The 26,380-nt window shown below is 44.2% G+C and overlaps 3 protein-coding genes and 1 non-coding gene across 6 annotated transcripts in view; 2 read left to right on the forward strand and 2 right to left on the reverse strand.

Moving 5' to 3' along the window:
• Positions 1-9,208, reverse strand: part of LOC142845795 (glutathione S-transferase A2-like) — a 70,428-nt gene extending 61,220 nt beyond the window's left edge. The window contains exon 1 of the mRNA XM_075965151.1: positions 9,148-9,208. The gene's annotated coding sequence lies outside the window, so the exon portion shown is untranslated. The remainder of the gene's footprint in view (positions 1-9,147) is intronic.
• Positions 7,571-15,205, forward strand: LOC142845797 (glutathione S-transferase A2-like). Its single transcript, XM_075965153.1, has 4 exons — positions 7,571-7,636; positions 12,018-12,159; positions 14,009-14,140; positions 14,902-15,205. The coding sequence occupies exons 2-4, from the start codon at positions 12,025-12,027 to the stop codon at positions 15,022-15,024; spliced, it is 390 nt and encodes a 129-aa protein (XP_075821268.1). The 5' UTR covers positions 7,571-7,636; positions 12,018-12,024; the 3' UTR covers positions 15,025-15,205.
• LOC142847492 (U6 spliceosomal RNA) lies at positions 8,414-8,520 on the forward strand. Its single transcript, XR_012910239.1, has one exon. It is a non-coding gene; the product is annotated as a U6 spliceosomal RNA (small nuclear RNA).
• A 9,475-nt stretch (positions 15,206-24,680) lies between the features above and the next one.
• The window catches only part of LOC142845791 (glutathione S-transferase A2-like), a 30,894-nt gene continuing 29,194 nt past the window's right edge, over positions 24,681-26,380 (reverse strand). For all 3 annotated transcript variants that reach the window (XM_075965143.1, XM_075965145.1, XM_075965144.1), the window contains exons 6-7: positions 25,700-25,831; positions 24,681-24,912 (exon numbers count right to left, since the gene is read on the reverse strand). In XM_075965143.1, the coding sequence (XP_075821258.1) occupies positions 24,781-24,912; positions 25,700-25,831 (264 nt within the window). In that variant the 3' untranslated portion in view covers positions 24,681-24,780. The remainder of the gene's footprint in view (positions 24,913-25,699; positions 25,832-26,380) is intronic.

The following is a 26,380-nucleotide window of genomic DNA, read 5'->3' on the forward strand; positions in this document are numbered from 1 at the left end:
TTAAAAAAAAACAAAAAACAAGCCCAGCTAGACTCAGAATTCCATCAGGCTTTTAAAGATCTACAGCCAGTCTTTCTTGAATTGTTAAAAAACCAAATAAGTAAAGAGAGAAAAGGGGGCATTTCCGAACTCTTTCTACAAAGCAAGTCTTAATCTAACACGTAAACTAATCACACACAACAACAAAGAACAGCTAGAGGGTAATGTCCCTGGTGAAAATATATGTTAACACCTCAATAAAATGCTTTCAAACTGAATACAGGCACACGTCAAGGAGATTATCCACTGCCCTCAAACAGGCTTTATCCTGGAAATGTCAGGATGGATCAGCATATGCAAGTCAGTAATTTAAAATATCAGATGTACTGAGTTAAGGACAAAGATTACACAGCCATCCCAATAGATATAAAAAGAGATAAAAGCCTTTGACAAAATTCACCGTGCCTTCATAATAAAAGTCCTAGAGAAAATGAGACTCAGGGGAAACATACTTCAACTCAATAAAGTTCTATATGTGAAACCCATAGTCAACATCACCCTTAATGGAGAAAACTTAATTAATCCCATTAAAGTAAGGAATGAGACAGGGCTGTCCACTATCCCTGTTTATTTCAATACAGTGCCTGGAGCACAAGCCAAAGAGATAAGGCATAGGAGAGAATTAAAGGGATACAAACAAGAAAAGAAGTTGAAGTATCACTATTTAATTTCACCAGGAAATGTCTAAAAATGACCGAAAATTTCAATAAACTGTCAAGGTAGAAAATCAATTTACAGAAATCAACAGTTGTTCAAAACACCAGCAACAAACCATGCTAAGAAAGGGATCATGGTCATGTTCCCATCAACAATAACCTTTAAAAAATTAAACATCTAGGAATAAACCTAAACAAAGAGATGAAACACCTTTATAGTGAAAGCTATGATTCCCTGGAGAAAGCTATTGACAAAGACACCAGAAAAGGGAAAGACTCGCATGTTCATGGGTTGATAGAATTAACATTGTGAAAATGGCCATTCTATCAAAAGCAAATACTGATTCAATAAAATTCCAATTAAATTTCCCGTAACATTTTTCACAACAATAGAAAAATGTACTAAAATTCACACGGAACCACAAAAGCAATTCTGAACAAGACATATATACATATCTAAAAAAAAAAGGCTAGGAAAACATATTACCCAATTAAAAAGGCCCCATGGATGTGAGCAAAGAGTTCTCAGAGGAGAAATTAAAGTGGTAAAGAATTGTGCCCCATTCAGAATGTCTAGGCACAAAACAAAACAAACAAACAAACCAACTAATGCTGAAGAGATTTGCCCTTATCCTCTCCTGGTGGGATTGCAAACCAATGAAGTCTCCCAGGAAATTATCTACTTACTACTGCCAGCCTCTTAAACCAGTGTAATTCCTAACTGCATTCTAAATATTTATTCTTATAACCACAGATAGGTATAACCCTCACTGAGGAGGAGGTGAAACAAATACGTATTTTATATTTTTTTATATGAACCTAACAAAATCAAATTACTGCTTTATCATATATAACTTAATGGAAATCTTTGCTAAGAAATTATACAGGTATGTAGAATTTTCATGACATCACCTCTCATGAATGAGGCCTCTATTTGCAGATGTTGGGAATCATAACAGAAAGTCACAAATGGCCAAAATGCAGACAATACCTGACTGTGAATTCCCAGGCTCACAACAAAACCAACTTCCACAACAAAGGCTCAGGGTACACCATGGAAAAGGGGCAGAAGGATTATAAGAGCCAAATAGATAGCATCATGTGCAAAATTGTGCCTTATATGACAGAGAAGATACTCCCATAAAATTTCAACATGGCTGCTAAACAAGACCTGAACAATTCCAACACCAATTGACAAATCAATACAGATGAAGGAAATTTTATGGGCCACAACCATAAATAAAGTGCTACAAATATTTTGAGTTTTCTAATACTTGCAAGTCGAAGCATCTCAGGTACCACATATACAGGCAAACAGCATTAGAGAAAGCACTTAGAGGCTTCTGAGGGGTCAGAGAACAGTGTGGGTCTGTGTTGAAAAGAAGCAGAAGGATGGGGAGTAAGAGATGGGTTAAAACACATTGAAGTGAGAGAGGAGAAGCCCACAGGGATGTCCCCAACTTCCACTCAACCAGCATTCAGAGATTCTTCTGGATAAACATCACTGTGTTCAGCCATGTCTGTGGGTGGAGTCGGGGATTGATGGCAAGTTCACAATTTAGACTGTGGGAAGTTCCATGGACTGCTTGGAAGTCATAGCTGCTGCATCTGTCTTTTGGTGACATTTGGTGATACTCAGACTTTGATAAAGAATAAAAGTCACACAGCCAGGGTTATGTAGTAAGATACTGTCTCAAAAAAACTAAATGCAAATAAAATTCAGAAATGTGCAAAGATTCTCTAATTTGTTAAATGTGCTAAAGAACAATAAAGTTTCTAGGCTACCTTCCACCAAACATCTAGTGTTTCCCAAGCCTGGCTTCAGCCTGTCCCTTTAAGACCCCACATTGACTTTGGTACTGTGGCCTCTTGCTTCATCGACATTGGCTGTCATCATCTGGGATCATTTACTGAACTTGAAGGACCTCTGATGTTAATGACCTGAGATCCAATGTCTTTTAAAATTTGACACACTGTTTGCTTTGAATTGCCTTTTGACTAATAAATATAGTCTATCATGACTTAACTACTTCCTTGGTAAAATTCTCCCTAGCTGGTCTCTTTCAGAATTTTGAGCACTCCCTTGACTCTATGACCACCTTAGGGCCCAGGAGCTTGTGGAGACCAAATATGTGAGCCTATGCCACCTTGTCTGAAGGTCAGAGAGTTTGAGATTATTTTGCTTGCTCAAAGTTGTTGACAACAAGTTTGGCCACACACCCTGACCTAGGGTTGGTTACCTGGTGTTTTGGACATTAAGATGGCTCATAGAGGTAGATCTGCTCCATCCTGACCAAAGGTCAGTGTTTCAGACATAACTTCTGCCTCTTCTTATGGAATAGGAGACTTGACTTGAAGAAGGGCTGCCTGCAGGTGTTTTTACTGCACCAACCAACATACGCTTGACTCAGAAGTCAGTGGATAGATGGCTCAAAGGATTGGAGCAAGTAACTGTTCTGGTTGTCTTTTGTATCATGGTAAAGCAGTCTTTTGCCTTCTCACCTTCCTTTTGTATTGGAGTATAAAAGTCTATGGAAAATTAACCATGGATGAACTCAGTATGCAGCGGCACTGAGTTGCCTTCCCAACACGAATCTGTGTCTCTGTGTTTCTTTCTTATCTCTGTTCCTCTTACTTAACATTTCTAATCCTCAAACTCCTACTTGAAATGTCAAACTGTCACGGTTGATTAAAAATTAGAGCATCTGCCGGGCGGTGGTGGCACATGCCTTTAATCCCAGCACTCGGGAGGCAGAGGCAGGCGGATTTCTGTGAGTTCGAGGCCAGCCTGGTCTACAAGAGCTAGTTCCAGGACAGGAACCAAAAGCTACAGAGAAACCCTGTCTTGAAAAATCAAAAAAAAAAAAATTAGAGCATCTTTTATATTATTGTTCAGGGACAAATGTTACAAAGTCAGCCGGAGGCTAATCAATGACATCACACAAAGGGAACACAGGGTTTCTCAAGAGCTTTAGAGACGGAGCACATAGAGGCCTGGGGACTGATAATTCAAGTCTCTTCAGGAGGAACAGCCAAGTTCCAAAAAACCAAAAACTTAACTCCTCCGAGGTCCAGGCTTCCTCCCCAAACTGGCCTAGCCAAGTCCACTCCTAAGCAAGGGCACAGAACTAGGTTCCTTTTGTCCTGTCATTGAGTCCTCTGAGAAAGCCTTAGATTGGTGGAATTTCAGTAATGTTTCTTTTACAAATGTGTGTGCCCTTGTATTTAGGGCATAGACATCGTTTTGATGGATGTTTCTTGTGACAGATATGAAATGTTTTTCTTCATGTCTATTGATTAATTTTAGTTTGAAGTCTATTTTGTTAGATCTTAGGAGAGCTATACCAGTTTGTTTCTTAGGTCCGCTTGACTGGAGAATCTTTTCCTAACCCTTTATTCTGAGCTGAACTCTATCTTTGAAGTTGAGGAATGTTTCTTGTATGCAACAGAAGGATAGATCCTGTTCTCATATCTGTTCTATTAGTCTGTGTAAGACTGGTGAACTCTCAACAAGGCCCAAACATGCTTCTAAAACATGGCTAGCACTCTTCAGAAGCACACATGCATAGAGGCAAAGAGAGAGAGGCTCAGAGTGAGATGACACAGGGGTGCTGGTGTCCACATTAGCTGTCATGTTGGGGAAGAGTATTTGGGGGTTTTATGCCTTTAAACTTCTCTTTTTGATGTTGGCTCTACCCTAGGCTCTTGGGCGCATGCCAGAACAAATACTTCCTCCAAGCCATACTCCCAGCCCTTAAACTGGGAGTTTAAGGAGAGAAAGTTATTTTAAAGAACACATTTGTAGAACACGTTCCATTTTTATTAGAGATAAAGTTCAGGATTTGCATCACAGAACTTTAACATTTATTATTTCAAAGGTGGGCACATCATGGGCCACCAGAATGTCCTTTCTACACCTGCACATGGTGACACATCACAAGCACTAAAGGAAAATCAGTCACACACTAACAGAGGATTTCCAGTGTGCTGTACACTTGACAAGCCTTGGGAACTCAGAACCAAGCCCTGGAGAGCTCCTTGCTCAGGGCTTTGTGCTGTCTGGACAGGGACCTGATGGGGGAGCCCAGAATGTGGATGGAGAGGAGCAGGCCCAGCTGAAGCAATGGTGAGTGCGGAGCCTGGGCTGCAGAAAGACTAAAGTGCAGGCAGGCTAGGAGAACAGGGACATGGACCCAGGAAAATGGCACCAACAGGCAAGCAGCTCAGGGCTCCCTTCCATTCAGGACAGGGACAATGGACTCAATTTTGAGACAACAGCACCCTCAGCAGAGCTCCTGACTCAGTCCTTGCTGTGCTCTTGAGATCTCCAGTTCTCCCCAGCAAGTCTCCACAGTGCTCTCCTGGGACACTCGCCTTCCCCACAGGTTTTCTTTCTTCCTCTGCCATGAGCTCGCTGCCTGTGACATGGACTCTTTCACGAGCAGTGTTAGACACAGCTCTTCCCTGGAACTGACTGACACACGGACATGAGACCCTGTGCTGTGCAAATGCGCATCACCCTGGAGGGCAGCACTGCTGCTTTGCCAGCTGTTTGTAGAGCAGTGGAGTGGATTCTACAGCTGAGGAGAAATTAGCAGTGCACACCAGGATACAAAGGGGCCAGGCCTGGACACCGGAGGGTGTGCAGACTTGGGCAGTGCCATGCATCTCTGAAGCCACCGAGGTTCGCATACAATGATTAATAGCCCAAGATCTATGAACCAATGATTATAACTAAAATCCCAAGTGAACTTGTGGGTCTGTGAGTGAAGTCAGTGACAGATGTCCTTGTTTGTGGATAAGTTTCCCAAGTCTGAATTTGCATGCAAGTAACAGAAATTCTCACTGTCTTAGAAATGGCATTGCTAGGGCTGGAAAATGGCTCAGAGGTTAAGGGTACTTGATGGTGTTGTAGAGGTCCTAGGTTCAATCCCAGCACCCGCATGGCAGCTCATGATCATCTGAACTCCAGTTCCAGGGCATATAACACCCTCTCTGGCCTCTGTGGGAAAGCACTTGTTGCACAAAAAGGCAGCTAAAACTCTCATGGACGTAAAATAAAAATATCTCTAAGAAATGCCATTGCTAATGGTGACATGACAGCTTCCCCACAACAGGAAATGCAGGGATGCACAGATGCACAGAGACCCAGAGCATGCTGGGACAGTGTGTTGATGGCCATCCAGGTGAAGTTAAGTGTGAATTGTGAAATTCTTTTCTCCCTTTAGCTCCAGATTAAAACAGGACAAAGGTTAAGACAGATATCATGGTATTACCAATACGCAGGATTCAGTTTAACCTGTACTTCAGACTAGCCTTGAATTTAAGGCAATTTGTAAATTTTGTAATTTAGGAATTACTTTACAAGGTATCTCCTAAACTCAGTAGTTTAAAGTCACATTTTGTTATTCTAGCTGAGGACTCTGTGGGTTGACTCAATTAAAGAATGTCATAGTATATAAGAGTCTTAGGAACTTTTTCCTTCTTCCTCCCTACCCCTCTAAGAGATATGTATGAGTGTGTGTGTGTGTGTGTGTGTGTGTGTGTGTGTGCGTGCGCACGCGTGTGTGTGTGTGTGTGTGTGTGTGAGAGAGAGAGAGAGAGAGAGAGAGAGAGAGAGAGAGAGAGAGAGAGAAAGAGAGAGAGAGCTGCTGAGTTTCTTTAGACCTGTGTATAGAAAGCAAAGCCTGTGTGAGGTTATTTATAGGCCTGCAGGAACTACAGTGAAGGACTCTAGACTTTCAGGAATGGACGGGGCCTCATAGGTCCCTTCCTCTGATTTGTCATGTTGCTAGTCTATCTTGAAGCTCTGGAATCCTGAACTCTGTGGGAGTCGATGGAAGTGGCTCTTCCCTATTGGGTTTCCACCCCTTTGGTGAGAATGGTCACCTTATTAAAGTAGTTCCCACACTCATCTGGAGGAGGAGCTGGGGAGCTGAGCTGAGCAGAAGTCTGGACTCTCACTAGGTCAGTTCTCTCTCTTATAATCTGTGTTACAAGTTCTATGTCTGCATCAGTGGAAAACAGTTTTTCAATGCTCTATTTAGCATGCATTAATTGTACAAAAGAGCTGGTTCTAAAGTAAAATGTAATTTCTACTCATGTAATTGTAATATAATTTATCATATTCCCTGCTCAGTACCATTGACTCTAGCTGCGTTTGATTCTGGTTCATATTGTTATGCCCAGATCGCAGGGTCACCCAAAAAACACTATGGAGTCTGTCCTTGTAAACAAAAGCCAAGAGCTGTTATTCAAGATTGAGCCTCGACCCTGCATCCATCTGACATAGCAGTGAGATTGGAGAGCAATGATCCAAATTGGGTTAGGATTTTTATCACAGCAGAGGTTGGGGTGTCTTGGTGAATGGGAACTGGTGTGTGCTGGACTAAGGGACATCTGGTGATCCTATCTACAAAGATGGCAATGTCAGGTATCCTAGTCTTTGGAACACTAGGTATTTCCCCTTGACTGTCCCATTCCTGGGCAGTGCCTGAGTGGTCTCAGTTTGTGGTCTTTTCTGGAACCAGGTTTGCCTTAGGGTAACCTGAAACTCAGGCCTGCTCTTTGACTGGCTGATCTCTATTGAGCCTATTATGACTGAGCCATACATACCCCTCTTCACAATTACAGACGACAGGACCCAATCACAGGTCCTACTGCCTAGGGACTCAAGGGGATGGTATTGGGGCCTAAAAACTATTAGCTAACAGATTTTTCTACAGCAGTGACCATCCTTGGCTACCAGGGCTTATAACTCTGATCTTTGAGTACAACCAAATTATAAACTGAACGTCCTCTTTGCTTCTGCATAAAGGACCAGAGTACCTTATTCTATTGCAGAACTGAATGCTGGGAGAAAGAAGGTGAAGTCAAAGAGAAGCCATATTGCCGCCCACAGGAGACAGATGTCCCCAATTGAACCCGCCAAAACTTTGTTGGTATGAGTTGCTGGGAACGAACGAACAGCCTCTTTCATAAAAGGCTTATCCCTGTAATTAATTATGTCATCACTTACCATGATCATAATGAAAGAATTTGATCATTTATAAGGATGGCTGACTGTTTACTTGTGTTCCCTAACATTCTACAGTAAGTTAGCAACTCTTATAAGACTTGGGCTTTATATCCCATTTCTGTTAGGTTTAGCCCTAAAAATAATGATCTTGACTTGGATCTCTTTTAATATTAAAATAAAAATCTTTAATAACTCATTTTATCCAAAAAGCTTGAGCTTAGCAAAGTTAGCAAAGACAAGGAGGCTAGACATCCATTCTAAGGCCTAAATAAACCTTGAGTAAGGAGAGACATATTCTAAGCCATTGGTTTTTAACTTTCCCAATGTTTTGGACTTCTAATGCAGTTTCCCATGCTGTGGTAACCCCCCCCCCCCATTCAAAATTTTCACGTTGCTCTTTTAGAATTGCAGTTCTTTCATTGTTAGGAATCTTAATGTAAACACGTGACATACAGGCGGTCCTTTCACACCCCTGTAAAAAGTGGTTTAACCCCCAAAGCGTCAGGTTCACTGGGCTGAGAAACTGTCTCAAGCCCTTTGCCAGACTGCTTAGGTCATTGTCTTGCTGCATCAGAAGAAATTAACACCCCAGTTTCTGGTATGTGAGACTTATGGCTGTAGCCCTATGTTTGAGCTTTTTATTTTCAGTCTAAATATTAAGCCTATAAAAAAATTTTATAACCTTTAAAATGTCTTTAGCATGCTCGCTTCAGCAGCACATATACTAAAATTGGAACGATACAGAGAAGATTAGCATGGCCTCTGCGCAAGGATGACACGCAAATTCGTGAAGCATTCCAAAAAAAAATGTCTTTAGCCTTATGAATTTAAGTACTTTAAAAACTGTCCTGAAAAAGTTTTAAAATAACTCAAATGTCTTCCTGCTATTCCAAAAGATAAAGTACCCTCTTTTATATTAAGAGGCAGAGAACACGGTATAACCATAATCTGTATAAGGCAAAATTAAATTGCTCGAGCAATTTAAGTTCAACATCATGGATTCCTTTATAATACTTTCAGTTTTCTGTGTTTGAGAGGAGGTTTAGCTCATCTCTTTGGCCCTACCCTCAGCTTTGTATACATAGCCTGGCTTCCGGCTCTCAGCCTGCTCCATTTCACTGTGGCTGCTGCTTCTGGTGACTATCACCTGGCATTGGCATTTCTAAAACTGTTTAGGTCACCATAGCCACTGGACTCTCTTTGGAACTGTAGCCCTCCCATACATTCGCAAACCTCAGCTGTTGTGTTATAAGCGGCGGGCTACTTTTTGGCACCCGGCCACCCGCACGGCTAGCTTTACCCGAAATAATTACACGGAAACTGTATTCTTTTAAACACTGCCTGGCCCATTAGTTCCAGTTTCTTATTGACTAGCTCTTACACATTGATCTAACCCATTTCTAATAATCTGTGTAGCTCCATGAGCTGGCTTACCAGGAAAGATCTTAACCTGCATCTGTCTGGAGTGGGAGACTCATGGCGACTCCCTGACTCAGCTTCTTTCTCCCAGCATTCTGTTCTGTTTATTCCGCCTACCTAATTTTATGACCTGTTAAAGGGCCAAGGCAGTCTCTTTATTTAACCAATGAAATTAACACAAAACAGAAGACTCTCCCCCATCTGTTCCCTATGGTCTCTTTTTGTTTTTACAACCATTATTGAAGGCGTAAGTCACAAACAATGCCACACCAGTTTGGAATTATGATTAATAGGGTGGTATTTATTTAAAGGGGAAAAAACTTACAGATCACCGTCCCAGACAACAGCCCTCTGTGCAACCAGGAAGGGAGTCTAGTCGCTGGCAGAGCAGGAAGTGAAGAGAGAGAGGAGAGGGAAGTGGCCACTTTTTTAAAGGGAGAGAGACCACGCCCCAATGGGCTGGTATCTCAGTGGCTATAGGCTGGAGGAGCGGATGGACCTCCCGCAACACCTCCCCCTTTTGTTTAAGTAAGAGAGTTCTAAACCTACTATGAAATTATATACAATAAGTACAAATATCCTATTCTAACTAGCTTAGGTCTTGTATAATAAATAACTTGGCCAAGTCATGAGAGAAAGTAACTACATTTATATAGTCTTCAACCCCATCGACGATCTGAGAAGGGAAATAATGTTACCTGGGTAATTAGGAAGTTCAGTAAAACAACTTCCAAAACATGCAACAAATCACAGAGACAACTAGCTACCTGGGCAATCACCCAAAGTCATGTTTACAGCGTTGAAGCAACCAACTTTGGCTAAGGCCTAATATAACTCACATACCATTTTCAAAGGCAAGCAACTTTTCAAAACTACCCTACCCTGTCTTGGCAGGATATGACAGTCCTGTTTTATCCATTGACGCATGCTCTGTTTCTCTGTCAGTGGTTGAGGTATGGGCATTTTTTTGCCCAAAGGCCAGTTCTGCCAAAAAGAAAGGCTCCAGGTGGAGTGTCTTTGGTGCTCAACGTTCTCTCGGGAATAGAGCGGTGTTGCCAGGAGCAATTGTGTCTCACTACCACAAAACTCTGAGTTAGATTAAAGGCCATTTCTACAGCTCTTTGAAGAAGTTGAAGATTATCTATCTATACTGAGTATAATTTCTATATATCTAAAGAACCTGATTAGTCTAATTATAAATGACAAACTTAGATGACTATTAATCTATATAATTCTCAATATCTATCTAACTTAAAGACTAAGACAATAAACAACTGTGTAAAAAATGAGGATAATGACCTCCAAATATAAACACTGTACAAATATACATTGCAATATGGTAAATATATATCAATACACAGACAATATATAAGTATCTTAATCAGAGGTAGAAATGTACACTGCAATATGGTAAATATATACAATATATATATCAATACAATATATGTCAATACATAAAAAAATGTTTTAAACAGAGGTAGAAACATGCATGCATACAATAGTCAATATAATTTAACTTTGTATCAATATACAAGAATCGATACCAATATATTTGTCTAAAAACAGTAACTCACAATTATAAATCTATTATCCCATCATCCCTCTTTTTTTTTTCAAAATGATCCCTGAGCTTATAAAACTCCTCCCCCAACCCTTAATCATATACTAATTATAATCAACCCCTAAATGATGTCCCTAAACCCAAGGGCAAACTTTACTGGGAGAGGGGACATCGTCCTCTAGAATTACTTCCAGCTGTCATGGAGGCGACGTTCTTTCTGGGGGATACTGTGAAAGTAATCATGTATCAATCTGTTGATTTCATTGGTTAAGTAATAAAGAAACTGCTTGGCCTCATAGGTTAAAACATAGGTGGGAGGAGTAAACAGAACAGAATGCTGGGAGGAAGAGGAAGTGAGCTCAGACTCGATAGCTCTGCTCTCTGGAGCAGAGACGCCATGCTCCCCTCTCCAGGGCAGGCGCACGCGATGAAGCAAGCCGCCAGGTTAGACATGCTGAATCTTTCCCAGTAAGACCGGTGCTCACAGATTGTTAGAGATGGGTTGATTGGGATATCAGAATTAGCCAGTAAGGGCTAGAGCTAAAGGGCCAAGCAGTGTTTAAATGAATACAATTTGTGTGTTGTTATTTCGTGGCATAAGCTAGCCAGGTGGCCGGGGTGCTGGGGACACAGCCCCGCCGCTCATATTACAACACATTATCACCTGGGTGACTCTTAAATTACCAAGTTGCCAGACCAAGGTACATTCCTGTGTATAAAGCATTGATTAAAATGCAGATTTAATGTCTTATTAAACAAGCATTGTTTTTAAATCCTATCTTTTATAAATCTTGTTTTGAGGGTAGGACAAGATTTATCATATTTGGAAGGAGGAACTGCTTGTTTGTCCCAGCTGCCCGGAACCAAATAATCACACAGAAAATGTATTAATTAAACACTGCTTGGCCTATTAGCTCTAGCTTCTAATTGGCTAACACTTATATTAATTTAACCTATTTCTAGTAATCTGTGGCAGTGGCTAATCGGCAAAGATTCAGCATGTCTGACTGTGGCGGCTCCTTAGCGTCTTCCTACTCTGCCCTTCTATCTCCCTGCATTCAGTCCAGTTTTCCCACCTACCTCAGTTCTGCCCTATCAACAGGCCAAGGCAGTGTCTTTGTCATTAATTTAAAAACTGTATCTGAACAGACAGGATGTCCTAGAGGAAAGTTAATGTATCTGTTAAATACAAAAATTTTTATTCCCACTAGATGAAGTAACTTTGGAAACACCTTCCAATGTAAATTTCTCCGACTTTTAGATTGAAATATCAAATAGTGAATACCTGAAAACCATAGACCTTATGAAAAATTTTGTCTTTCAGGAACAACATGTATACAGAGGGTACTTTAGATCTCACTGAGATGATGCTGAAAGTGGTCAAATGTTCCCCTTATCAAAGAGAAGCCAAGATCTCCTTGGTAAAAGACAAGACCAAAAACCGGTACTTGCCTGCCTATGAAAAAGTAAGTAGGCTGTTTGAAGTCTGGGGACACTGAGTTCCCAGGACAAGAGAAAGACAGAGGTTGGGAAGGACAGGGTGCTGCCTCACTGACCTTCCATGAGCCTCCCTTGCAGCTCTCTGCCCACAGGACGCTGTATAAAAATGGCCTGTGAAGGGGCACTGCAGGGTCACCCCAGTCTAGTGGTCCACATTCAACAGGGTTCAAGGTCATAACCAGACCTGACCTGTGGAAGGCTGAGCCACACCAGGGATGGACCTAGATCCTGCAGACACACTGGGAAAATATTCTGTCACATCACACAAGGAGCCAAGAGAGCCACTGGCTGTCAGGAGAAGAGGAGAGAGCTTCAAAGACAGAGGAGAAGGACAGTGATGCAGGGGAGAGGAGGCTGATGAAGAGATGTAAAGGAACACTGGCCTGCAGGAGTTAGGGTCACAGATGTCAGGCTTGGGAGGAGAGCTATGCACATCCACACATGAAGGGGTGTCCGTGTACACGCAGTGTCTCTCTTAGTTGGGGCCTCTCTTTGGAGGAAGATCACAAACACATCAGACTGACTTGATCTTCTGTCAAATAAAAGCAAAAAAAAAAAAAGCTGTGATCCTAGAGAATAAGGGATCCTACATGTTCCTCAGAGACCGTAGTTACTGTTTAGAGACTATGGGACTGGGAGACTGAAGGCAAACTGAAGTCTCACGCAACAGCCAACTCGATCCAGAGCATTAGACTGTTTTCACTCTGAGGGCTAAGAGAAGTCACGTGAGTAAACCATGCAGTCAGAAGAGCAAGCCACACGTGATGGTCAAGCCGAAAGTGCCCAAAATATGTTTTCCACAGGGGCATATAGAGAAACAACACTAGCCTGTGGTAACGAGTCGTCTGAGGTGAACTCACTCCTCTCCACTATACTTGGAAGAGCATGAAAGCATAATGCAAGAACAAGTCTACGATGTTTGAAGAAGCTGGAGTCAGAGGACTCTTGCCTTGGCGTCTTGGAGTTTTCTCACAAGCATTCGGGAATCTTCCATGACTCCCTTCTCAGACCCTGTTCCAACAGCGCCTGACTGTCAGACCAACAGAGCATCACTCTGGGTCTCATTCCATCCCCTGACTGTTCTCCCATCTCGGCCCTGCTCTATGGAAGCAGTGAGGGTTTAGGAGCCATCGGGTCCTCATGGGGTCCCCTGTAGCCTATGGTCCTGACACTTAAGACTCTCAGGAGACACACGAACTAGCCATCACGGCTTAACTCATGTCTGAGAATCCCGAGTTCCCTATATACATTGCAGTATACACTCAAGAACAGCGGAGGCTTACTTTTGCTTCTAAGTCTATGCCTTACTTAGGGTTTTCACTGCTATGAAGACACACTATGGTCACAGCAACTCCTATTAAGAAAACATTTATTGAGGTGGCTCACATTTTTACAGATGTCCAGTCCCTTATCATTTTGATGGGGACCATGGAGGCTTGCAAGCATTTGTCCTGTAGTCTGCATCTTGGCTTTTAGGCAACAGGAAGTCAGCTCACTCAGTGGGTGGTATCCTGAGCATTGGCAACCTCAAAGCCCGCCCCACAGTGACACTTCCTCCAAGAAGGCCATACCCACACCAACACTCCCCTTAATACTGCCAGGCTCTATAAGATTGGAGGGGTCAATTACATTAAAACTAACACAATGTAGTGATTAAAATTCTTTTCTCAGTATGCATGAACAATGTACAAGCCTTGTAATGACTCTTTACTAGAAGTTAAATATAGGCAAAGTCTCTCATTATGAGACTTGGGGAAAGTCAGTGGCCCCAGCCCAACTGTATATGCTCATAAACTGTCTCATTTAATTTGGCAGGTCTTGAAGAGCCATGGACAAGACTACCTTGTTGGTAACAGGCTGACCAGGGTGGACATTCACCTGCTGGAAGTTCTCCTCTATGTTGAAGAGCTTGACTCCAGCCTTCTGGCCCCTTTCCCCCTGCTGAAGGTGAGATCACCTCAGAGAGGCAGCCGCACACGCATGGCTCTGAGAATATAATGGTGGCCTGGGGGCTGCTGAGGGCCCACACTTCAGCATCCAAACTGAGCTACTAAACACTGGTTTGAGACATGACTATAATCTTTCTGTGTATGGAGATTTGAAGGTGGTACCCCAAGAAGAATATTTTGTCTTTTGTCATGACCCCACAGCTCACTCCCTGGACCCCTGTTCCTTGCAGGCTGCTTATGGCCTTCATCTTCCATCTCATGTGGCCTGTCTCTGCACACTCAGTGTGGGAGCAGGTCTCTGTCATGCTGATCCCTTCCTCTGCTCTGACTCCTCAGCACTCTGCTTCTGTCTTCACGGTCCCCACCATGCTGTCTCCCCACTCCCCAGTGACCCCATCCTTATCTCCAGTGTAAAAACTGACTGTGAGTTATTCCTGGTCAGACTTTAATATTTTCACGTCTTCACTTTTCTTTGGTAGTCTCTGCTTTCACACCCGAGAGACACAGTGCTCTGTGCTCTGTACCACACTCTGTACAGGCTGTGTCCAGGGGCCTGAGGAGAAGATAATTGGATGTCAAAGGAGGTCTTAGGAAAATATGCTGAGCAATGGTTTCTAGCTCATGGATTTGTTGTTCCTCTCACGTCTTCTCTGGGCCTGTTTCAAGGATGCAGTTGGTCGTGTGCTGGGAAGGACTCAGATGTTTTACACTGTGCCCACGAGTAGTTCTGACTCTCAGGCTGTGTTTTCTGGATAACAGGCCCTGAAGAGCAGAATCAGCAGCCTGCCCAATGTGAAGAAGTTCCTGCAGCCTGGCAGCCAGAGAAAACCTCCCATTGATGCAAAACAAATTGAAGAGGCCAGGAAGATTTTCAAGTTTTAGTAAAGCTGCATTTACCGAGTCCTTGTATTCCAGTCTCTGGTGTTTTTCAAAACTGAGTAGTGGCTGTAGATCCTGGTTATTTTGAAATAATAAACATGGAAAACACTGTATGTAGCTAGTGTGTTTGAAGTGTGAGCTGGGATTCCTGGTGTCACACATAAAGAGAAAGGCAAACTAAAAACACTTCATTTAAAAGCAAACAAGTCTGATTAGGCACCCATTCCTCCACCCCCACCCCCACTCCTGTCATCCAGAGACTCTGCCCCTCCAGGATGAGGCCCGGGAGGAAGCTCCAATCTCCTGACAAGCACACTCCTCACAAGCTGACTCTGGATCCTAAGCAGCACTGCCCCCATGCTGCCCCTCCTGGTCATTGCAGGTACTGCACCTTTGAGCTGTCTTGTTGACTCACAGTAAGTCCCCTCCACCTACTCTCCTTCCAGGAGGCCCAGGCTCAAGCAAGATCTAATTCTTCACCCTCTCCAGCTGATTCTGACCCAGAATCTCACACTTCTTGACCCAGTCAGGCTACTCCTCTAGGCCCTGTCCCAGGTAGGAGCTACATTCTTGACTTATCTTGGATCATGTGATCTAAGGTCCTTATCTGAGCTGCATCTCGAGCCCAGGTAGAAGCCATAGCCATAAACTCTCTTGGTGTTTTGCTTCCGTTCCTTTATTGCACAGGCATGGCCTACGTCCAGGCTTAAGCGGCATCAGTTTATTCTCTTGCTGACTCAGACCTGGGACCCTCACCTGATTCTGCCCCTCAGGCCCAGCCTGGAGCAGCAGCGTCTTGACATCGTCACCAGTGCCAAGGGCCCGACAAGCAGCTCTGTCCTTCAGCACTACAACCCTGGGACAATGGCCTTCTCCTCCTGATTTCAGGCGGTCACATGGCCGAGCAGGCATGAAAGAGACTAAGGGAATGGTTGTCCTAGAGGTTGTTACTGCTTACAAGACACTGAAGAAAATGTTCACCCAGATCTGATCCCAATCTTTGTCTTTCCTGGGTCTGGGCAGGCTGACAGTAAAACCCTCTAGTTATTGGGAACTCCGGCACCATGGAAACCACAATGTGGCCCCATGATTGTCGGTGCTGTACAAACTCAGGGTATGGTGGCTCAGTTCTTGGAAGTTAGAGGTCTGTTGATGCCACTCAAGGGCTTTGCCTGATGAAGGAAGGATGCTCAGTGAGACACAGAGGTGGGCCATAGCAGATGAGAAACACCAAAGACACCTCAAGACAATTTGGCCTGGATTTGCAACCTTAACAGAGGGTGTTGGACCTACACACACATCTGTGCTACATCAGGAGCCGTGACAAAGCATCAGTCTTTGAAAATATGGTTCCGGTAAGTGGTGGAGCATCATGGGAGGCTCTAGGTTCAATCTCCTCTAGCCCAAAAAAGAAAAAAAAGTAAGATAGGAAGAGCAGAAGAAAGAAAGAAAAATACGAAAGAAGGAATGGAGAAAGACTATGTCTCATAACCTTCAATTCAAGAAGCCTCCATCTTAAAATAGCTTTAGTTCATGGTAGACATATGATTCTGGAGTTAAAAGTACTTAGACTCTTACAGAGGACCCTATATCAGTTCCCAGCAGCAGGTAAAAACTGCCTCGAACTCCACTTTTTAGTGAAGCATGGGAAGGGAATCTGATGCCCTCTTCTGGCCTCCCAGGGTACTGCTGCATGTGGTACACATACAAAGTAGCAGGCAAAAACTCAAAGGGATAAAATAAAAGTAACTAAATCTCTCCTTTTAAAGAAGAGGTTATTATAGAGTCAGTGGGATAACTTAGTGTGTAAAGCACTTTTCACACAGCGCTGGATCCCTGGAATTCACCTAAAATTGGAATGAGGGAGCCAACGCAAGGGTTGTCCTCTGACCTGCACAGGTATGCACATGCGTGCATGCACACAATACACTAATTTAATTACTTACTTAATTGATAACCATATTGAAAGCAAAGTGTTCAGGCAGCAAAGTCGCTACAGCCACCTCTTTCCTTCCCTGCCAGCTGGAGGGTTGAACATGCCTGGGCAGAGCAGAAGCATCATCCCCTGAGACTGTATCAGACGAGAGTCCAGCAGTAGCTCAGGTACAGCAGCTCTAACTCCTGAGCTCCATTTCCTGCCCTACTTTGTATATTCTTTTTCTGACTCAAAAACTGTTTACTAAAATAATTGCCCATGATCACACATGGAAACAGTCAAATCAGGACTACACCCAAGGTTCAATAGCCAGGGTTCTGCACACAGCCTTCCTGAATGCTTCTGGCTTGGAAGAATTCTGATAATACTCAAATCCCAGCAGCCCCATTCTGCTGGTGTCAGAAATCATAGTCCTCTATCAGGACTGCAAAGTCCCCAGCGTGTGTATCTCAGACTCTCGAGTGCAACACACTCACAGGTGTGGTAAATTATTTGCTTCAATAGGCTTGTTAGTGAGGTGGGCAACCCGGAAGCAGACTAAAAGGGTTAGGGCGATTCCAAAGCTTCAGGATGGATCTGGCTTCCACCACTCACAGACCCCATAGTGCTCTGGCAGGCTACCAACCATGAGCATGCGTGATCGGGGACAGAAGAGAAGCCATAGTCCCAGTGAACCTGGAGACACAAGAGAGGAGCAGGATGAAAACAGAAACAGGTAGTGCTGAGTGTGCTGGGTTGAGAGAGGGGGCAATGGAAGTATGTGCGTATTAGCAAGCCCACTGGCTTCCTCCAGGTGCCTGCTGTCTTGGGGACTGTAAAATGCCCGCTTAAAAGGATCCTGCATTCTCACCTCTCCTCAGACCTTGGGGCAAAGTGTAGATTCCTTCCCTTCAGAGTTTCAGCCCTGGCTTCCTCCTGGGCAATCTAGATTTCTGCCAACAATTAGTTGAATGACTTTCAGCCCAACAGAACTGAGGTCTGTGTCCAGGGTCCACAATGTATGACCCTGGAAGTTAGTATAAGGTTGGGACTGTGGGACAGATCTTATGTGAGGTAGAGATGGACCTCTATGAAACTATGGAGTCTTTGGGGGATCAGGGACTCCTCAGAGAAGGTGTGGGTTCCATTGACCGCAGCCTCCCCTGACTCTAGATTCTTGGCACGTGGTGTCCCAGGTCAGACAGAGCCCTACATGGCTGGTTCATCGGCAGAAGCTCCCTTGTCAATACTCACGTGTGGATTCTTGTGTAGTGTTCTAGGGTTCACAGATGGCAAGACAGACTGTAAACGAATAGTAACTGGAAGAGAAGCACTGGGCTTGGGAATCAATGGGAAGGAGAGGACAGAAGGCATCTTTAGAAGGAGATGCGGCCAAAGAAGACTGTCTGATGCCCCTTTCTTGCAGGTCAAGGAGGAACTTCAGATTTCCCTTGTATTTCCAACGCATTGTTGGTGTTGGCCAAGAGGTAGTTCCGACTTTCTATCCCTGTGTTAATCGTCTGCCAATCCGCCTGGAGTTGTGGGTTTTCAAAGGATTGTTTGGTGAGTATGGTAGGAGCCTGTGCCCTTGGAGAATAAGATAGTTGAACATAGTCTGGTAATTGTCATCAAACTACCTGGCACAGTGGGTCCCTGATCCAGCATCTCTTAGAAAGGTAGATAAGATGTCAGCCAAGTTTAAGGGGGCCCCACGTAAGTGCCCTTTTCTTTTTACTTTTCCCATCTTAACTGGCAGTCTTCCTGGGGGCTGCTGCTGCTCCTGCTGCTCCTGCTCCTGGCTGAGCATCCTCTTCCCTTCCCAGGTTTGCAACATGAACTAATACCAGTCTTCGAGGATACCTACAGGGTTTTGATAAAAGTTAAGCCAGACCCAGATGGCAAGCTCCTGTACCTTTATGGGTTGAGAGAAGAAAGGGATTTTTCACTGGTTCTCATCGTGTCGCTGGCTTGCAAGCTCCGGATGAAACGAAATCGAGGTAAATGAGTTCGTGTATCCTGGTAGAAGGCATTTTCTTCTCGGGGGATCTGAAAAGGCCACTTTCCCCACTTCTTGTGTTCCCTCTAGTTAGTTCCATTGTCTAAAGGACAAGGGCAGAGAGTAGAGTTCTGAGAACCACCAGCCAATCTAACAATCTCTAGGTGTGATCTTTCAGAGTAAGACCAGCAAACTGCAGCCATTGAAGGGGATTATGTATTTGATGTAAATAGGGAAGATCTTGTTTGTGGTTTTCACCTGTGGAATTGGGTACCTAGGGAGCTGCTCTCCCTAGAGGGATGCAATCTGTCAAATCTCTTTGCCTGGCCCATGGCTTAGCTTTACCTGACTGTGCTTCTCAACAGCCAGTCTGAGGCCCAGCAGAGTCAGGGTCACCTGGGCACTGATTAAAAGTCTTAATCCACTCAGGCACCCTCTCCACTATCACACACCCAGAGACTGGAGAGTGAGACATAGACCTGGGCTTTAACAAGCCGCCCAGAGCACTGGGGTGTGCCCAAGTCCAAACCCACCCTGTAAAATCCCTGTGCCAGCATGGGCCTCAACAGCTGCTTCCTTTTTAGCCAGAGCCTGGGCCAGAGGCCTGCAAAGTCCTGTGCTGTGGTCCTTGAGGAGATACTTTATTTAAGGTGGAGGACTGTGCGGCATCCATTGTTTAGAAGACATGCTTGGCCATGACTTCACCACGGGGACAGGAGCCTTGCTGTGGAAATGCCTGCGCCTGGAGACTGGGACATCAAGCTCCAGATCTGTTTGTGCCATGACAGGTGGGAGGGGTGGGTGATACCAGTTTTATGAACTATTTCCTGGTTTATTATTGCAATGTTCCAGTTTTAAATGATTTTTTAATCAATTTTAATGGTTTTTAATAAATAAAAGGTGCAGCTGGGAAACTGGGCCTGTGTATTTGACTCAAATGGGAAAGAGCTAGCCTGTTTGGTTTTTGGTTTTATTGCTTTCTAATGTCGCATTTTTTGCTTTATTTTTCTTTTGTTTGTTTGGTTTTCAAGACAGGGTTTCTCTGTAGCTCTGGTTGTCCCGGAACTCACTTTGTAGACCAGGTTGGCCTCGAGCTCTGAGATCTGCCTGCCTGTGCCTCTTGAGCACTCGGATTAAAAAGGCTTGTGCAACCACCACCCAGTTTAATCTTTATCTGGTGAGAGGAAGAGGTAAAAGACATCATTCTATAGTACTCTGTGCTCCTCCTGGACTTTAGGGCTGTGTGTGAAGGTTTTCTAGAGGAGTCTTGTGGGCCCCCTCCTGGAGATGGGCTTCTCACCTGGGCCTGCATCCCAGCAGAGTTTCAGGGAGGGAACTGGGGGATGGGAGAAAAGGTGTGGCAGCTGTGGAATTGTAAGGAAACCATCACATCCAGGTTGTGCGGCATGGGGCTCACTGCATGCATCCAAGGGAACAGGGAAGTTTCAGTCTGAGCCTTTGTGAAGACTGAGTGGGAGATTTTGCATGAAGATGCTTGCATGGGATTTACCCATAGTAAGTAGAATAGATCCTTCCAGGTAGAAAATCTAGGAGTAAATTTCATTCTTTCTTTTTCTCCCTCCTTTCCTCCCTCCCTGTCTCCTTCCTTCCTACCTCCCTCCCTCCCTCTCTTTCTTTCTTTCTTTCTTTCTTTCTTTCTCTCTTCCTTTCTTTCGGGGGGTGGAGGCTGAACATGGAGGTTGAGAGCTGTAAGCACGTAACTTACTTGTGAGAAAATGGCAATGGGATGAGGAGTCTGACAGTACAGGGGCAAAGGAGGATAACTGACATCTTCAAGCCCCAATGACAGGCAGAGGAGGTAAGAGCCAGAGCCTGGGTGGAGGGAGCAGATTGACAGGTGCTGAGAACAGAGGCAAGATGAGTGATTGAGAGTCCATTGTGTTCAGATGACTCTTATCATGCCTGTGGGGCCTGGAGTTACTGAATGCAGGACTTAGCAGGTCAAAAGTAAAGGGTGCAGAATGATTTTATATCTAGTTTCACAGTTAAGAAGTCAACACTTACCTTACAAGTAGACTGTATTCTTTGTGGTTCTCTATTTCAATCTCTCTGTAAACCTCTGTGTAACCAGCTGCTTCTGTGCCCCCCATGTCGCCTGAGTGCAGGTGCCACTGTCTGGCTTTTTATATCTAAGATACAGTCTTACTAATTTAAGTTATGTTAAATCTTAAATACATAACACTCTCTTGAATGGTATAATTTTAATCAGCGTGATGGTTCATGCCCTCAATCCCAGCACCTGGAAGGAAGAGGCCAGGAGACCTTAAATTCTTAGCAGGCAGGCCTACACAGGATGACCTGCTTTTAAGAGCAAAACAAAGTCATTTTTTTGTTTGTTTGTTTTCAGTTCGTTTTGGAGAGCGTTTTTTTTTTTTTTTTTTTTTTTTGAGACAGAGTTTCTCTGTGTAACCATCTCAGCTGTTCTGGAACTAGCTCTTGTAAACCAGGCTGGAAGTCATGGAGATCTGCCTGCCTCTGCATCCTGGGTGCAGGGGATTAAAGGCATGCACCACCACTGCCCAGCAATAAGGTACTTTTTAAAATTATTTATTTATTTATTATGTATACAATATTCTGTCTGTATGCCTGAAGGCCAGAAGACGGTGCCAGACCTCTTTACAGATGGTTGTGAGCCACCATGTGGTTGCTGGGAATTGAACTCAGGACCTTTGGAAGAGCAGGCAATGCTCTTAACCACTGAGCCATCTCTCCAGCCGCCAATAAGGTACTTTTAAAAAGTAGATAGATATAAATGTATATACAGGCATGTATATGCTGTAACAACAGAGAGAAAAGAGTCTGTGAATTTGAAAGAGAACATGGAGGGTGTGTTCAAGAATTTGGAGGGATCAAGGCAGGGAAAATGATGTAATTAGATTATAAACTCAAAAAAATTAAGCGGCTACTTCTAGTGTTTTTGCTAACGTTTAGGAGCTGACTTTGCTGATTTTCTCAGTGTCAGAAACAACCTCGATGACATGGCTCCCTGGTCATTTCCTGGGTCCTCAGATAGAGTAGGAGTTGTATAGGGAGACACGTCAGTGGGCAGAACAAGGCTCTTACTATCTTGATTTTTCTTATGTTGATCAAAGCTTAGGTCCAATTAGATAGCTCTTGGTGACTGTCAAGATATGAACTTGCCATGCTGCTTGTTGTTTGGGGTCATGGCCATCACAGCGAGGTAGGGTTATGGGTCGCCTTTCTCCCCTGGCAGCCTGCACAGTCCCAGCTGGTGTTATGGAAGCGAGTCCTCAGCGGGGAGGCTTTCAGGGAAGTCCCAGCTGGAATCCTCCAAGTCCTGTGTCAGAAGTGTGTGGTGTCTTTAGCCATGGGCCCTTCCTTTCAAGGACAACATAATGGCCTATGTTGTTTGGGGAGTCTCTTACATGCCTCTGGCCAACAACTCAAAGGGGAGTGCCTCATACCTGGTAGTGAGACTTGTAATACGTAGTCCGGGACTTTGAGGGAGAGCATTATGACCCCAAGTGCATAACTCCATTGAAAATTACAGTTCTACAAATACCCTATCTGTTGTCTTAGGTTTCTGTTGCTGTGATAAACACCATGGTCCTAAGAAACTTGGGAAGGAAAGGGTTTACTTCATCTTACAGCTTGTAGTCCATCTCCCAGGGAAGTCAGGATAGAAACTCAAGGCAGGAGCCTAGAGGCAGGACTGAAGCAGAGGCCATGGAGAATTGCTGGTTACGGGATGGCTCCTGCAGGCTTCTTCAGTCTGCTCTCTTATATACCCAGAACCACCTTCCCATGGGTGCCACCGCTTACAATGGGCTGGGCCATTTTGTGTCAATTATTAATTAGGAAAATGTGCCACAGGTGAGCCTACAAGCCATATTTTCTCAGTTGAGCTTCCCTCTTCCCTCATAACTCTAGTTTTGTCAAGCTGACATAAGGCTAGTGAGCACACTCGTGTAATTTTAGGTAAATATGAAATAATATAATTCCTTATGATGTTTTCACATAATTTAATGATTTGTTCTTTTCCCTCCCATTGTAGAGGATCCGGTGTGCTCTTCGATACACAGATAGCTCAAAGGCCACCAGGCTGTTAACCTCCCTTGTTTCCCAGCCTCCTGGGTGGGAAACAGGTAATGCCTCCCTCTCTTTGAAGGGACAACCCTGTGTGTTTGGCATTCCTGGTTCCCTAGAGCTTATCTGTGAGCACAAGGGCTCTGTGCCCCTCACAGCTGGGGAGGGGCTGACGTGTGTGCAGATGTGCATGCTGGCCTGAGCTGGAGGTTGATGGCAGTGGAAGTGGATCTCACCAGAATACACCAGGGCAGTGGTGTGGAGCCCAGGCTAGACCTGAGGAAGCAGAGGTATGCAGAGAGGAGGATTAGAAGGACCCACCAGGCTAGACCTCAACAGAAGATGTTCAGGACAGGACTGGGCCTGGATATTTGATATTGCATGGAAAACGTGAAGTCAGGTCTTCCAGTGAGGACAAGGACAGAATATTCTTCTGCATTTTTTGAGAGAGGGCACCACTATTCTGTAGCTCTGAGTGTTCTAGAACTCACTATGCAGACAAGACTGGCCTCAAACTCACATAGATCCATGTAGCTCTGCCTCCCAAGTGCTGGAATTAAAGTCATGTGTCACCACACCAGGTTAAAGATAGAAAAACATTTTAAAGATAGTTTCTATTAATGTTATTTTGCTTAATGTGTATTTTCCTCTTTTATTATTACTATTAAAGTATTTTCAATATTTATTCTGTGTGTTGAGGTGTTTTGCCTACAGTTATGTATGTGTATCACGGGTGTCCAGTGACCACAGAGGCCAGAGGAGAACATCAGGTTCTCTAGAGCTGGAGTGACAAATGCTGGGCCCTAACCTGGGTGATGTGGGAGTGTCATATCAATCTGTTGATTTCATTGGTTAAGTAATAAACAAACTGCTTGGGCTCATAGCTTAGAACATAGGTGGGTGGAGTAAACAGAACAGAATGCTGGGAGGAAGAGGAAGTGAGGTAAGATGCCTTAGACAGAGACGGACAGCTCTCCTTTCTGGAGAAGAGACGCCATGCTCCGCTCCTGGGCAGACACACATGATGAAGCTCCTACCCAGGATGGACATAGGCTAGAATCTTCTCGGTAAGACCGGTGCTCACTAAGACCGGTGCTCACAGATTATTAGAGATGGGTTGATCGGGATATCAGAATTAGCCAGTAAGGGCTAGAGCTAAAGGGCCAAGCAGTGATTAAAAGAATGCAGTGTCCATGTAATTATTTCAGGGCATAAGCTAGCCAGGCGGCCGGGGTGCTGGGAACGCAGCCCCGCCGTTCCTATTACTATACCTGGGTCCTCTGCAAGAGCAACATGGCTTATCACCTCTGAGCCAGCTCTCCAGATTGTCTCTAACTATTTTAAATTTTATATTTTGTCTTGTCTTTCCTTCATTAATTTTTCTTTTTATAAAAAAATCTTTCACTACCTACCTAATACCTGTCTATCAAACCTGCAATCTTTAATTTTTTTTCCATTTTTCTTTTTATCTTCTCCACTTGTAAACTAATTTTACTTTTAAAGTTTTTGGTTTATTCTACATTGATGTTAGTTATTCCTTTTTTTTGCTAGTGTATTTTTATTTAGCTTTTTTCTGTTTTCACAAATTTTGTTTTTATTTGTAGTGATGACTGCTTGCTGAACTCATCAAATGTGATGCACACAATCCCAGGTCAATAATTTGAACACATGAGACACATATAGCATTTGTTCCTCTTTATTATCTCACAATAGCCAGGATCCACACTTGCTCCTCATTTTTGCAAAACATCAAAGACTGGTATCTGTGGCCTCTGCCAATTTAACTTGGCTGGAACTTAAAAATCTTCTTTGCCTTTTCAATGATTTCCTCATCATAGGGAGGCTTTCTCTGGCTGCCAGGCTGTAGGAACTTCTTCACATTGGGCAGGCTGCTGATTCTGCTCTTCAGGGCCTGTAATCCAGAACACACAGCCTGAGAGTCAGAACTGCTTGTGTGCACAGTGCAAAACATCTGAGCCTCTCTCAGCACACAACCTTGAAACAGGCCCAGAATAGACTTGAGAAGAACGAAAAATCCATGAGCTAGAAACCATAGCTCAGCATAATTTCCTTAAAACCTCCTTTGACATCCAACTGCCTTCTCTTCAGGCCCCTGGACACCCCCTGTGCAGAGTGTGGTGCAGAGCACAGGGCACTCTGTCTCTCGGGTGTAAAGCAGAGACTACCAAAGAAAAGTGAAGACGTGAAAAACTGAGTAGGAAATGGAAACGAAAATTTCCAAGTCTGACCAGGAGCAACTCACAGTCAGTTTTCACACTGTAGATTAGGATGGGGTCACTGGGGGAAGGGGGAAGACAGCATGGTGGGGACCATGGAGAGAGAAGCAGAGTGCTGAGGAGTCAGAGCAGAGGAAGGGGTCAACATGACAGAGACCTGCTCAGACACCGAGTGTGCAAAGACAGACCACATGAGATGGAAGATGAAGGCCAGAAGCAGCCTGCAAGGAACAGGGGTCCAGGGAGTGAGCTGTGGTGTCCTGTGTCTTTTTCATGATAAAAGGCAAAATGGTCTTCTTTGGGTTCCAGTCTTAAAACTCAATATGTAAAAAGATTATTTTTATGCATGTAACCAGGATCTAGTAGCTCAGTTTGGAGGCCTGAGGTTAGGCACTCAGCAGCCCAGAGGAATATTATATCCTAAGAGGCAAGTATGTGTGGGTGCTTTTCTGCCTCTCTTACCTTCAGCAGGGGAAATGGGTCAAGAATGCTGGAGTCAAGCTCTTCAACATAGAGGAGAACTTCCAGCAGGTGAATGTCCACCCTGGTCAGCCTGTTGCCAACAAGGTAGTCTTGTCCGTGGCTCTTCAACACCTGCCAAATTAAAGGAGACAGACTATGAGCATATAGGGTTGAGCTATGGCCACTACTTCTTCCCAAGTCTCCCAAAGGAGTCTCTGACTCTTCCTGGCAGGTATACAACTGCAGACACAGGCCTATGATGCAAGAGGCAGCATGAGAAATCAGGCACGCGACCTCCTCTCTAAAGCTCAGGTGACCTTTCTCTGTCATTGCACATTTCACAGCCTTCACACCGCCACCCTATGTACATTTTCCACATGGGATAAGGGCTTAGCCCCTTGCACATCATGGCTCCTCCCCTTAGTTTGAAATGATGGAGCACCGGGATTTCAGGACATTCCTCTCCCTGTCCTGTCCGTTCAGTCCCGTGGGCAGAGGCCTCATTTGCAGGGAACATCAGTCACCAGAGAACACCCTGTGTCTGTCCTCTCCTGTGTCTGCTCTCCTTGGTTCTCTGGAATCTGAAATACACCTGGCTGAGCTACAATACATCCTCCCTGTACAGCATCAGCTCAGACTCCCAACCTTCACTGCGTCATGATTGACAGGACTGAATTGCTC

The sequence above is a fragment of the Microtus pennsylvanicus genome, chromosome 3, assembly GCF_037038515.1.
Source record: "Microtus pennsylvanicus isolate mMicPen1 chromosome 3, mMicPen1.hap1, whole genome shotgun sequence".
NCBI classification, from domain to species: domain Eukaryota; kingdom Metazoa; phylum Chordata; class Mammalia; order Rodentia; family Cricetidae; genus Microtus; species Microtus pennsylvanicus.

Coding starts and splice junctions, on each gene's coding strand:
- LOC142845797 (XM_075965153.1), top strand. CDS start 12,025: ATGTATACAGAGGGTACTTTAGATCTCACTGAGATGATGCTGAAAGTG. Junction 12,160..14,008: donor ACTTGCCTGCCTATGAAAAA/GTAAGTAGGCTG, acceptor TTAATTTGGCAG/GTCTTGAAGAGCCATGGACA. Junction 14,141..14,901: donor CCCCTTTCCCCCTGCTGAAG/GTGAGATCACCT, acceptor TCTGGATAACAG/GCCCTGAAGAGCAGAATCAG.